Genomic DNA, 15,477 nt, shown 5'->3' on the forward strand with positions numbered 1-15,477 from the left:
CAATGAGTACTAGTAATTTTAGAAATGCAAATTTAAAAATGATACTGCCTTACACAGAAGAACGGAAAAAACTAGAAAATACTAAATATTGGTAAGGATGTGGGGAAATGGGAGCTTTAAGAATGAAAATGGTGCCGAAATTCTGGAAAGTAAGTCAACAAAAATTAGAGAAATGAAGGATTTTGATAGTTAATAATGTAGAAATTTACACGCTGATCTACAGGGTGTTATTTGCAGAGAGGATCATTAAAGACATAGTAGTGGGAATTAATGACACTTTTGGTCCACTCTTAGGAGAATGGATCAATTAAGAGCAATGAATGTATGCTATGTTCAATTAGTAACAGAAACAATGAACTAGAGACACATAGCAACGGTGTTAAACCATAAAAACATAGTGTTGTTTTCAAAAGTAAGAAGCAGCAGCATAAGATCTATAGCATATTTATTTTTATGGTTCATGCAAACTCAAAATGTTATATATTTATTCAATATACAAATGTAGTATTGGACACCTTGCCATCATGACAATGGATGCATCTGAGGGAGCAAGATGAAAGTGGAGAAAGGTGGTCCAGGAAAAATAAAGTCAAACAGAGGGGACTTGTGTGGGCAGATCATGACAATGTGCTGTGAATAAAGTAGTATGTTTAACTAAATTATGCATCTGAAGGTAAAAAGAACCAAAATGCAAAAAAACAAACCAAACATAAGAACAAACAACAACAAAAAAAAACCCCTCCAGTTGTTTGTAATGATTATCCTGGTGTGGCAACCAATAACTTTGTTTGTAATCTGTTCATGCTTGGGTATTACACAGTCATATGATTATATAAATACTGCTCAAAAATAAACAAACAGCATTAGTTTAAGGGTATTTTAAAAATTTTTTCCACAGATAAGAATATCAGGATGAAGGGAAAGTAGGAGGACAGAGGATAAAAGTAAAGCTAATGTTTGAACACAAAAATGCACATCATAAGGCACTAAACAACTACTAGAACTGGAGTACAACTTCAATTCTAAATTGCCTGGTGATCAAAGGCAAGAAGAAAGTATGATTAATTCTAAGATCTAAATGTCTCTTAAATATATATTTAAAATTATTCCTTATAAGAACTACATCTTTTCCTGGCATGGAGGCCTGAGTAAAATCTCTTCTGTGTTTTCATAAAATGAAAGGCAGGTATCCAACCAACAGCACTGCAATAAATACATTTCCTTAAGGTAACACCTCAGGGTCATGTGAGGACAAGGTTCCCAAGTACAGTTCAATCTGAGCTATTCTATGGGCCTAAAAAATGTGGTCCAGATACACAGTTCTAAGCTGCTATATTTTTATTAGAATACATTTTCTATTCTCTAGAAGACTACTAATATATGAAGTATAATTTACATGAGAACAAGAAGAATTGTTAAGTGAAAGAAACTAGTATTTTTGAGTAACTACGCTGTGCCTGGCAATGGGGCTTGCTACATTACCATGTTGCTTTGTTTACTTAGATGCCCAGAGTTAGAGGGGTTTCAGTAGGATAAAACATAGATCCACATTTGATTCCACAGATTTAGGAAAGTATGTTTACTTTTCAGAGATGTTTAGAATTCCCTTGGAATGTAAAAAGAAGAAAGTTCTATTTAAAAATATCTAGTTTCATTTATATTTTTAGAAAGTTGCTTTATATTTTTTATTTCATACAATAGGAACTGTCTTTGCCATTGTGAATGAAAAGTGAAATTAATGTGTTGTTATACTGCTAATTACTCCAGAACTAAAATATGGGGCAAATGACATTGTAAAAATATTTCTCAAGGCTTTAAAATGTAAATTTTGAATATTTATCTGTAAAGAACTGTTAGTTCAGAAATGATGAGAATATTTTAGACTGAAATAGAAACATCTAAACTACTAAACATGTTTCAAATGAGGCAAATAGTTCATGCACTTCATGTTATGAAAACAAGAAAAACAAAATAAATTATATCAATGTGGAACAAACCTGATGCTTTCAGTACATGTGTATAAAGAAAAAATGGAAACTTATGGCTGTCATTGATTTCTTTAGACTTCCTGTCATGTGTTAGCATTGGTAAAGGTCAAGAAAATGAGTCATTTTAGCAAACAAGATGGTAAAATAAGGATGTGCTGACATAATACAACTGCAATATGAAAAGATGTAATTTGTATATTCCAGTTTTTATGTTTTGTTTTTACAGAGAAGCTGTCTCCATAATGCATTGGGTCATCAATAAAATTATGTTTTAATTAAAACTGTACACATATAGCCTGGATGCAATAAACACGAAGTTAGCTGGAAGGAAGTGCTGATTGTATGTGATCTGAAGTCAAAGTTGAGCAGTGATAACTTTTGGCATGAGTAAAAAAAATAAAGAAATTGTGAAGTTGAAGTTTTATAGATTTGTTATTAACTCACATTCAATCTCTTGAATTTTCTATAATAAATATGCACATCTGTGCATAATTTAAGAATTCTATACAATACATATAATTAGCTATTTTAAAGTGAGATACTTTATTTTTAGGACTCATAAACACACAACTATATTTCCCTTAAATAGAGAATCCACAGTGGAAAGATCAATGGAGGACAAAGGGGAAATAAATGTTCCATGCTTACCAAAGATAAATTATAATGCTGGTCTAGGAACCAGAGCTTACTCACTTGCCTTACACTATCTCTTGCTGATATTTCTCACATATTTCTTGCCATTCCAAATCTTTCTTGTGCTTTATATTCCTGAATATGCCTATACCAGAATGACAGCTCCATCTGAATGCTTTAAAAAAGCTCCCAATTCAACATGGCCAAAAATTAACTCAACATCTTTTTCCTAAAACTTCTTTTCCTCCCTATATGCTTTTTAAAAAAGTATATGCACATATTTAATATGTGAGACAATATGATTTCAACCTGGCTAGGAGAAAAATGAAATATGATGATTGCAAACTTGGTGAATCATTTCGAAAAAGATAAAACCAAATCTTACACTAAAGACTTAAATGTATAAGAGAGAACAACAAGCAATAACAGAACAAGATAAAAATATAAATTAAAATTTGGCCAATCTTGAGTGGTAAAGGTGCTAATAACACAAAAGAGGAGAAGGAATCTCAAAGAAAAAGACTTGATAACACAGATTACATAAAAATAGAAAATTTCCATAAGCTTAATAAAAAACTTGTAAAAGACATCAACAGGTTTTGGCTGGGTTGCTCAGTTGGTTAGAGTGTTGTCGTGACATGCCAAAATTTTGGCTTCAATTGGTCAGGGCACATACAAGAATCAACCAATAAATACATAAATAAGTGGAACAACAAATCGATGGCTCTCTCTCTCAAATCAATAAATAAAAAATTAAAATAAATCTATATATGACACACAATGAAAGAATAATAAAATATAATATAATAAAAGCCTAATATGCTAAGTGTCCTGTTGTCTGGTCATCCATTCAACCAATCAAAGTGTAATATGCTAATGATGTGCTAAGGCCACTCAACCACTCACTATGACATTCATTGACCACCAGGGGGCAGACAGTTGACTGGTCAACCAGTCGCTATGACGTGCACTGACCATCATAGCTTGCTGCTGGGGTCCAGCCAATTGGGACTGAGCCAAACACACCCTGGAGCCCTTCCATGGTCCTTCCCCAGCTGGCCAACCTCCTGTGTCCCTCCCTGGCCCTGATGGTGCACTGGTGGGGTCCCTTGGCCTACCCTGTGCCCTCTTGCAATCCGGGACCCCTTGCAGGATGTTGGAGAGCTGGTTTCAGCCTGATCCCCCAGGCCAGGCTGAGGGACCCCACTGGTGCATGAATTCATGCACCGGGCCTCTTGTCTTTTATAATCAATAAGAAAACTATCAACACTCCAGGAGAACAGAGGTTAAAAACACAAAAAACACCATTTACTAAAAAGAAAAAAAATTACCAATAAACAAGAACTCATGTTCAATTTCTCTAGTAAGCAAAGAAACAAAAATTAAATCAAAATATTTTTAACCACCAAATAGGCAAACATTTAAAAGCAATAACTTCCAGGGTTGGTTATAGATGAAGCAAATATGTAACACATTCATTGTTGGGGTGTGTGTACATTTCTACAGCTTTTTTTTTTTTTTCATAAGAGTAAAACATACTAGTTCCAACCCTTCATGCTTATGTTTAAACCTTAACACATTTATATGTTTCAGTCTATCAAATTCACATGTAAGAAACCCTCCTAGGAAACTATTTATAGATATGCACAATATGCACAGAGAGATAAACTGAAATATTATTTGTAATATCCATGGCTTCAATTAACATCATGCCCAAAAAGGATTTGTTAAATTCATTATCCTGCATCCAAATGATAGAATATCTCATATCCATAAATTACTTTTAAATAATATTTAATATTACTACTACTGTAGATAAAAAAAGCACATTTATGTGTGTATAATATGATTCCAACTTGCTTAAAAAATTTGAAACACATACACTTACATGTTACCTCCCTATATTCTTGAATCATGAATACCTCACCATTAACCACACAAACATCCAAACAATGAACATGTAAATCATTTTTATTGCTTCTCTTTTATTTCAAATATGGTATTTCATAAAAATAAAATGTCTTTTCAATTCCTGCTAACACTGTTAGTTTTGATAAAAAATATCTTTCAGTTGACTATTGAAATACCTTCTTAAATGGTATTCTTGACATCTAGCTTATCTTCCGTATAAACCTGTATAGCAGTTTCTAGAATAATGTGTAAAAATAGATTATCTAAGGTGTTCTCATTGGCTACAGAGAAAGTGAAATGTTTCCTTGATCTCTCTACTCATTTCTGCATCCTCATTCCCAGCCACAGATATACACAAACCATATTGTTCCTCATCTCTACCACATATGATTATATTAGTTAATTTCTACTCATCCATTTGAGTAGACATGACTCAAATATAACCTCAAATAAAAATGTAAGCCTTTAATCTTTTCCTGATTTTCCATCATTCCACCTGCATACTTGGTCTGTTGGTTAAGACCATTTTCTTTTCCCATAGTTTCAGCATAACTTATACCAAACATACAATAGCATAATTAATTATCTATTTACATTCTTGTATTTACTGTAAGACTATGATTTATTCATCACTTATTAAAGTAGGCTTCAAGTGAACTTTGACTTCAAAACATTAATTTCAGACACTTAACAGAGATGAGAGCAGAAGGTAGAAAAAGTATTCCATATGAGATTTAAACAGCCTTCACAAATCTCAGTAATACCAGAGAGTTTTTGCACATTGCTATTATGTGTATGAGGTAGCCACTTGAACATCATTTGATCCTGACAGTAAAAGGCACATAATATTTAATGTTGTGCCATTGAACATAAAGATTATGTCCCTATCACCTGCTTCCACCTTTATCTTCACCCCCCGCACCTACTATATTCTTAATACAGTTATCAGTGGTCCTTATGAAACCAATTTTTTTTGTTGTTAATCCTCACCCAAGGATATTTTTCCATTGCTCTTAGAGTGCAAGGAGGGAGGGACAGAGGGAGGAAAGGCGGGGGGAGGGGAGAAGGAAGTGAGAGAAAGAGAAAGAGAGAGAGAGAGAGAGAGGTGAGAGAGACACATCAATTGGTTGCCACTCTCATACACACCAACTATGGCCAGGGATCAAACCTGTGACCCCTCAGTGCATGGGCTGATGCTCTTAAAACCAAGTTTTGATCATATCATGGCTCTGCTGAAAACTACTCAATGGTTTTCTATTTAACTTAGAGCAAACAATAAAGCCACTCTATAAAATTTTACAAATCCCTCTTTGAGCTGCCCTTTACCTACCCTATGACTCACAGTTTATTAGTCTCCCTAGTGTTCATTCCCCTCCAGCCACACTGCCCTTCAACCTGATGTTCTTGGAATATATCAGGTGCACTGGTACCTCAAGGGCCTTTGTACCATCTCTTCCCATTGTCTAAAAGTTCTTCTCCAATGCGGTCATGTGGCCTATTATCTCCCCTCCTTCAAGTCTTCTTCTAAATATCACTTTGTTGGTGAGCTTCCATGATCACCCATTTAAAAAATTGCAACCTCTCCCTGCAAGTAATCTCTCTTGCATTTTCCTCCTTAGGATCATCTGATACATTAATCATAATTATTATTTAGTAGTATTGCTGTTGTTTGTCATCGTTATTATTATCATCATCGTTCTCTGTTGTCCAAAATACAAGTTCTATAAAAGCAGAATATGTGGTACGTGCTTTATGGTAGATGCTCAATAAATAAGTTTCAAACAAATGAATAAGGCAAATGAATAAATAAACCCAAGGAAATGAGATAGAGTGCTCTGAGTTTTATATCCACATAGACTCAAATGATAGAATACACTTATTTTGACACAGAATTGCTCTTCTACTAACAGACATAGAGTAGAAGTCTGAAAAGATTAGAAATACATTGATGTGTATATCATATACTAATGACTCCTAGTATTAATGCTTAGAGTGGGAAATGTTTCAGTTAATATGCCATTGAACATAAAGATAATGGCAGATTCTCAGGCATCTAAACATGATGTTACTGGCTTTGCACCAAAGCTGTAGCAGTATGCACCACTAAATTCTGATGGGAAAAAATATAGCTATATCTATTGCTACATCTACATCTACATCTGTATCTATACATCTCAAGCTGACACCAGGAACATTTTTTTCAAATTCCAGAACTTCGGCAGTGAACTGTTTTCCATTTGCCCCATGTCCCAAAGCATCCCAAACTGTATTTAGAATTCTGGTTTCAGAAGATTGTGTGGTTTAGTTTAAAGAACATAGATACCTGTATTTGAATCTACTTTACTAGCTGTGAGTAATCAGGGAAGTCTGTGTCTCAACGACCTCATCTATAAATACATTTTTAGAATAAAATGATATAGTCTAAAAATGCCATAAGTACCTGGTCCAAATCGTGGGTCTGTCTTTGTTTATGAGCTATGGCTCTTTTAGTTTTGTTTACAAGCTATGCTTTGTTTCCAGCTATGTTTATGAGCCATGCTGACTTTGTTTATGAGCTCTGCTTCTTTTAGTTTCTGCATTTGTAAGATGAGGATTACTATGTCTAATGTGCAGTTGTGAGATCTAAGGATAATAAGGTAAGGCACCTAGCACGGTCTCTGTGTGCAGCAGATGCACATTAAAGAATAGCCCCATCTATCAAGTCTTTTCTGCTGCCTTTTCCCTCAGTGCATCACAATAACTGACTCACCATGATTAGCCAGGTCATCAAGCCAAGGAAAAATGCTCCTTTATGAAGTACTAATAAAGTAGGCTTTCAATAAACATTTATGAAATAAATAAAAAGTGTAGAGATTATGTTTCATATATGGTATTTAAGGAAGCAGGGGACTATAAACTACATTTTTGAGAGAAAATTGGAGTAATCCAGTTTAGAGACAACTGAATTGCTAGATGCTATCTAAAGCATTCCTAAAGATTCATTTCAACAAAAATTTCTGCCTGAATATGTGTGTCTGTGTAACTTCAGAGGGCTGAAATTGGATTGCAGGCAGATACTCCAAACTCAAAAGTTCAGTTCAATAAAAGGAAGATGTACATATGACAATCAATTTTCACAGAGGCTCTGATCTGACTGCAAATAAATGACTTCTTGTGGCTTACAGTGTCCATGAGGAGCCTTGATGGCCATAGTAGGGGTACTCTCAAAAGCATTTCCAGGGCCAAGATTTGATAAAATAATTATCTTAGCTGCCTCATAGTAACTGTAATGAGTGCAAAAGTGGTCTTTATACACAACTCTGAACTCAAAATCTTATTAAAAATACTCTAAACAGACTCTAAAATGTTTAAAAGGCACATCTGTTTGTGTATACAACACACACATTCAGCTTCTGTTGATGTCAACAATTTTGGGTGCTTTTTACTTTAGATTGTGAATAAATCAGATTGCTATGTCTACAGAAATTAAGTTCTATCTTAATTTCTTATAGCTAAACTTTTAATGAAGAAAGTACATTCAAAAATTTCAATATCAGTGAATATATCAGTCAGTGCTACTTAAATGTAGTTGAAAATTGGAACTAAAATTTGGGTAAATCAGAAATTATATCAACAATGTGAGAAAGAAGCTTAAAAGTGAATATTGCGATGGATGCAGCATGTCAAAATTATTTGTTAAAGATTTCCAAATAAGACAGTTTATGGTGAATTCCAAATTAGAAACAGAATAATCTGAATGAAGAAAACTACTGATGAAAGAATTACTTCTCTGACTTCGAAGCCATTCCACTGGATAATTACAGAATATTCTCAGGTCCTCTCTTGCCAAGTGAGTTATGATGGAATTTAAAAACCAGTTTCACCTCAAATTTGTGGAATGGAAAATACGTTAGTGCTAAATCAATAATTTATTCCAGTGAAATGTGCTATAACATTTTTGATATGTATTTATTCTTATGGCAGCATAAAATTTAGGAGGAGTCTCCTTTCCAGATTGCCTTTTTATATTATTTCTAGAGCCTTTGTTAAATTGAGGTGACTTACTCTGTAATAGCTGTACCAGGAACCTGGGATTTACAAATTTAATCATCTTTCAGAAAGTAGTGTATAATTTTGGATCAAAATCATGTTGGATTTTTAGTTTCACAATAGGCTAGGGAAAAAGCATAAAAAGTCAATGTATTCTATATGTGGAATCAATAATGTTGGCTTCCAATGACAGATGTTTGGTCTCTAGCACCACAATGAGGTGGAAACTCCATTCAGTCACTCCATTATGCACTTATTAGCTCTCCCTTGTGTCCCAAGGCAGGTCTCTAGAATTTCTTTCCCTTATTCAACTGGCAACCTTTTCTTTACCAAGCACCACTTCTCCAATATTCACCAACATCTATTTTCCATTAATGTAACCAACGTTTCTTCTACTTTCTATTTCTATAACCACACTTTTGTGAAAATTGAGCTCAAATCCTATATCAACATCAACAAAGCTTTCTCTGCTTTCTCTGCTTCATGGCCTTGACCTCTTCCTATAAACAACCAACTCCCTAGACTTGCATTCTTTAATCCAGTAACTACCTCCAGACTATTCTGTATGTATGTTTTAAATGCTGCTATCCTCCTAAACGTTGCCCAAATTGCTCTTCTCTCATTTTTTAAATGATTATAGAAATATAAGCTCCACCACTAAATCTGGTTAATAAAAAGAGCTGATGCCTTTCTTTTGTTCCCTGTGGACTACAGTGGAACCCCAGTGTCAATGGGTCACATATGTTTAACAGCTTTATCAAACAACCAGCTTAATACTGCTGCTATTGTTGTTGTTTTAATTTGATTATCCATAAGTCTTAGATACAAGTGTTAATGGTGTCTAAGTTTGCTATTTTTCTAGAACATTGCCTTAGGAAGTACAATTTAAGAGCATCATTTTGATAATATGGCACTAAAATCATGAAGCTATAGGTCCCTCCTGAATAAAAATCAAGTCTCCAGGATCTAAAGTATATATATAAACATAAGTATATGTAATTTATTTATATTATATATAAATTCAGATGTATATAAAAATCTATGTGTATAGTGTTTGAAATTGTTATATGGATATAAAACACACAATAAATAACCCCACTTTTTAAATGACATGTATAGCATAAGAAGACTGTTTCTTTATAAGCATCCAATAAATAATCATCTATTGATTAATTGCTCACTATATGAAAGCCACCGTGGTGTGAATGTGCAGCTTTGAATTACCTCTTCTTTTCTTGTGTCATGTCCTTTCTGTACAAACCAGATAACTTTTGCTTGCAAAGACCGTGGAGTGCATTCCAGCAACGTACTGTTGTTCTCTATGCCATATGCCAGTCGCTCTTCAGTCTTATCCAAAGCATCCCCTACAATATGAATGTTAAGATCAGCCTTGAGTCTTGGATTTTATTGGTAAATAATACTTCTAAACGATTATTCATTAGATCCCTGCAGCACAGTAAGTAACTCTCATTTATTGCTAATTTCCATGCAAGGTGATTTAAATGAGTTTTTTAGAGTTAGTGGGATACCACAATCTCAGCATTAAAGACACAGCAGTCTATGGGGTGGGACAGGAGGAAGTAAGTGGGAGTTTGGTTTCACAGGATAAGACAATCAGGACAGTAAAAGGATGCATCAGTGTTAAATTAGTTATCAGTGTTAAACGTATAGGAAATCAGTGGCCAGTGCTTAGCAAAGAAGGTAAGAAAAGGTGAGCACCAAATGTTCAAGTAAGGCATAGGGCTCAAGTCATGGTTACATGAAACCAAAGCAGAAAGCAGAAATCGAGGCGATCAGGCTCTACATAAACACAGAGTGAGTGGCATCTTGACAAGGGATTCCACTTTTCCAGATAACGGGCTCCTGCAGTAAGAAAAGGGTATGCAACTGAACTAAGGATTGTGTGAACCAGAGCTTCTTGACTATAAACTGTATCTTGGATCAGAAAGGCTCCAACTGAACTTGAACCCAAATTTGCACACAGGCAAGTATACCTCACTGCAGTGGAAAATAAAAGCAAGTGGATTTCATTTTTGTTGCTTTAACCACGGTCAAATTCAGATCCCAGGGGCTTTTTCCCTATGCCTGTGTCCTCACCTTTAAAACTGACCCCTTCGTTTCTCTAAGATTGAGATCCTGCCTTTCTCCAGTCAATATTCTCAGAGATTTACGTCCTGCACCAAATCCAGAGTCAGCTTAAGGTCCATCAAGCTACTACCGGACCACAGTCTCTGGAACTGTGTGTAAACACCTCTGGTCTTCAGCCATGGTGCCCCTTCCTTCTGTGACTTCCTGGTGAACCTGGTGACACTAAGCACAGCCTGTGCACCAACCACCATCACGGTGTGAAGAGCCGCAACACTGTTCCTACCTACCCTGTTCCTCAGAACCAAATCTGCACAGCCAACCCCAGCTCTAAGCTTACTAGTATTCTACTTCAGTGAAAGAGTCAAAGTTTTCCTACTTTATTCTATCCCAAAACTTAGTAGGTAACTTAACACAAGTTAGAGCACTCTTGACAGAAGTGATGGTAGTATATAAAACTTCATTTACTGAATCAGAAAAGATTATATGTCAAATTCATATTTTAACTGCATGGAAGAAAAAAGAATACTTTCAGTCACACAGGGCTTGTATATATCCATCACAAAGAAAACAAGGACCCTTTTTAAGAAATGTGCAATATCTCTTCAATGTGCACTCTAAGTAACCCATAACAATCCATTTTCTATGGATTACCGACAAACTGCTGTCCAAAGCATTGCTGAGCTGCATTTCCATGCCGAACGTCTTGTCTGCGGAACCGCCTGAAAGAAAGTAAACGCATGTAGATGTTCAGATTTCCATTTTTCCAGACTTTAAAATATAGCCAAGTGCATTAAAGATTCAAGTAGCATTCTGCTACTGACAAAAATTGATCAGTCACACAAAACAAGGATAAAATCTGAGTTTCATTGTTTTCAATATTTCCATTGAATGTTATTCACTGGATAAGATCTTTATAACATTATTTTTTAAATGTTCACATAAGTTTGAATTCTGGATACTGAATCAATTTAAGAAAGTTCTCTTTTCATTTTATTAAAAAATTAGTTCAATAAGAAGTCTAATTTGAAATGAGTGTCTTGGGTGGTAAGGCATGTGTGTAGAGAAAGTAAGTAGAATTTGAAGCAGAGTACTTGAGTAAAAAATACATAAAACTCCTTTATAAAAAAAGTACATGTAAAAATGGCATTGGAATCCAAATATTGTGTTCTATAGCCATCATGATCAATCAGTCCAAACACAGTTGCTAATCAAAAGGTAACTAATAACATATTTAACTTACTCTTTTACTCAGATATCATATATAGAAATTATATGCTGCTATTCAATGTGGTGGTGTGTTATACATTTTTAAGAGGATATCTTGCAACTCTGTCTATTAGAATCAGGATCACTTCTAGCATAGTTTCATATTTTACAGAATGTTTAGATATATAATTGAAAAATAACATTATAGAAAAAATTCAGAATATATATATATATATATATATATATAATCTTGTTTTAACTTTGTAAGAAGCTTTCTGAGGGATTAAATAATGGAAATTATCATTATTAGTACTGGAATTCTAAAATCAAGATCTTCAGCATATTAATTCAGATTAGAGATAAAACAGAAGTATTATATAAAGGCAGAATATACCACTTCTCAATAAAGCATGGAATTTCCCCAAAACGGTGGGGAAAACAGAAGGCAAAGCAGAAGTTTTTCCCTAGAGAGATGGTGAGGTTTCCTAAGTGACAATGAGAAGCTTTAGCCATATGTAATGATAAAATTTGGAAAAGGGAACCAGATTCAAATCCCAATGCCACCACTCACATGCTATATGATCTTATACACATCTCTTTCATTTTCTGGTCCTCTGTGTCCTCCTTTGTAAAATAAAATTGGTCTGACACCTAAAGCTTATTTTAGTTTCAACTTCTTTTTTTCATTCTAGGTTCCCTTCACTGCCTCTCCATAATGATAATGGAATATTATTTCAAGATATGGAGTACATTCTTACATATGAGTTCAGATCTTAGTTAACAACTTAATACTTAAACAATTGTTTAAGTACTTCCCTACATTGAAAGCTAGAGCAGATGAACACTTCTAATCATTTATTAGGATTATGACCTATGTATAAAAGCATGTTTTGTTTTTAAATAAAAATGGTTGATCAGAAAACCTTATCTACAGATACAAGATTTTACAAAGTTAAGATTAAATCTGCCACATGGATTATTCTATTGAGCTAAACTGGAAATACAACTTGACAAAAATAAAGAGCAAAAGTAAAAACTTTTATGCTTCTATATTAATTCCTACTAACATCCACACCTATTATACAAGTGGTGGCAGCTCTAGGTGAGATTTGTACTGCTTTGGTTAAATTCTCACTACACAGAGCATTTCTTTGGTGCTGGGAGTGCGAAGTGTTCTGAGCAATGATGGATGAATAATGGAGCCGAGTAAATCACTGACATGAAAAATGGTTTCCACTTTGCAGACATGATGTTGTGTCATGTGTATTATACAAGTGACATGAAAATAAAGGAAACTCCAATCAGATAATTCTAGACAAGCGATGTCAATACTAACCATGCAAAAATTGGTTTAAAATCACTGAAAAAATGCATTTTAAAAGAAAGATTTCATAAGGCTTTCATTCACTGCATACTCCCCTAATAGAGCTGTCCCTTATTTCAGCACTTAAAAAGGAATGTAAATGCTTAGGAGTTTTAGAAGGTTATCCAAAATTGCCTTTTATTCTCAAGGTTGCATATTTTTCTTATATCTCTTGCCTCATAGAAACTTTTTAAGAGAACACTGGAAATAGACAAAGTACAAGAGCAAGGAGAAGAAAAGACTTAGCTCTATAAATTTTAGTGTATTTTGGAAGACTATTTTAAACAAGTGGTTTTGATTGTATATTAATCTTTTTCCCCCCTCTGTTGACTCATTTTCACTCTGTGAATAGAAAAGTATTTATTTTAGTGACCAGTTTTTAATTTCTGCTGCTAGTCAGGTCTGAAGCAAAATGATCTGCTATAAAAGCAAACTATGTTCCCTTCCCTTCATGTGCTGGAATTTATCCAAAAAGTTCTCCCCCAGGGGTGAGTGATGGTTCAAAAGAATCTGACACCCCTGAAAGATCTCCATTACATGTCACCGAACTGAACTAATTCATTCATGAGCATGGCTCCTGACTCCAGCATTTCACTCCTTCCTGTCTACAATTTTGCCCATTCATTTAACTTTTTCTAAATGCCTCTTTTTGTCCCCTTCTTTTTTAAATGTGCTACAAAGCTTTTGGATGTACCTCCCTTATAAGATGTACTATATTCCAAGAAATATTTAGCAATGGAAACGGTTCAGTTAAAGTTCTTCATCACTATTAAATGCCTAATAAAAAACCTTGTTACTCATAAGTGTTTGATACAAGGTTTATAAACATTTTTGTTTACAAACCTTGTATCAAACACTTATGAGCTGAATGAGCCATTAAATAATATATTCAAATAATAACATGGATATATCTATAATAATTGTTTTCAAATATCAATAATACTTTTAAACATCAAATATTTGCTTGATTCTTTAATAGAGTTGGTAAATTATTTAGTTCATTATTTAGTTTTCTGAAACCATCTTTTCACTCTCTGTTAATCATATTATTTCGTTTACTCATTGAAATGTTAATTTAGCCAAGGCCAAATTAACAAAAGTTTTGAATTAGTGACTAAGTTTTTTTTAAATGAGATTCTATTATATATGTGAACCTAACTATATGAAGAACACAACTATATGAAATTGGGTTAAATTAAATTTTGAAAAAGGTTTAAAGAAAAGTAACCCAAAGTGAAAGAGTAAGAATAATTGAAGTTTGTAAAAATTGCTTTTCAGCAAGGAAATTGTATATAGTTCTATGTTTTTGCTTTTTATTATCTTTGGTCACTTTATTAAGAGAAAAAGAGAATTGCTTGTTCTAAATAAAATAGAAATATTTTCCTTATATTTTACCACAAAGACTTTCATAGAGCTTGAGTGAAGAAAAATTCTTATTCTTCAAAATACTTGCTACACCTCAAGATCTCCTGTTCTAAGAATCCTGAGATTTGCCTTCTTTAAAAAGTGGCAATGACCTTGCTGAACTGTAGGCATTAGAGTTTGGAAGTCTTTAAGTACCTTTCATTTGTGTTGAATTAAGTCACATGTTTCATTAATTATACAGGTCATGCATTTGCCTAGTAGTTAAAATATTCACTTTCAAAATGAAATAAATGAAGACCAGCTGGTTGAGAGGACATGGGGCAAATGCAGGATGTATTTTAGAATTTATTTATTTATTTTCCTTTTAAGTCTTTGAATCCCTCATGTGTGGTGGCCTGCCATTTCCACATTTTACACTGGTTTCATGTCTTGCAGCAAAAGTTTCAGAAGGGGGAAGAGTTTATTCAAACTTGGGTAGAAAAAATAAAAATCTAGTAGTGTGCTCAAGTCCAGTTTCTACACAATATTGATGGGTGTTATTTTCAGGAAAAATTTAAGTTTTCAAACTCATAAATAAAATATGACTGAATGATTAATTTAAATAAAAAGAACATGGTTATTTTTGTGGAATGGGTACAGAAGAAAAACAAATGTGTTCGCATTTTCCTAAACCAGAGAAATACACGTTCGAGGACTGAGTCTCACCTTTTTGCATGTGTGCCCGTTGGGTAATACCGGGAACAGGATAAGCCATCCCAGGCACAGTAAGGGTCTCGAGCCAGGCAGCAGTCAGCACAAGCACTTCCATACAGGTCACACTGATGGAATCTGACTTGGGCCACAGCAGAAGCAGATCCAATATACAGCTGTTGCTATAGATTCAAAGAAGAGAGG

At 34.1% G+C, this 15,477-nt stretch overlaps 1 protein-coding gene across 1 annotated transcript in view; it reads right to left on the reverse strand.

The window, feature by feature from the left end:
• Positions 1 to 15,477, reverse strand: part of SEMA3E (semaphorin 3E) — a 231,041-nt gene that overhangs the window by 23,236 nt on the left and 192,328 nt on the right. The window contains exons 14-16 of the mRNA XM_080663867.1: positions 15,289 to 15,455; positions 11,301 to 11,368; positions 9,786 to 9,925 (exon numbers count right to left, since the gene is read on the reverse strand). Coding sequence (XP_080519993.1) covers positions 9,786 to 9,925; positions 11,301 to 11,368; positions 15,289 to 15,455 — 375 coding nt within the window. The remainder of the gene's footprint in view (positions 1 to 9,785; positions 9,926 to 11,300; positions 11,369 to 15,288; positions 15,456 to 15,477) is intronic.

Source organism: Plecotus auritus (genome assembly GCF_963455305.1).
Source record: "Plecotus auritus genome assembly, chromosome: 4".
Taxonomy (NCBI): domain Eukaryota; kingdom Metazoa; phylum Chordata; class Mammalia; order Chiroptera; family Vespertilionidae; genus Plecotus; species Plecotus auritus.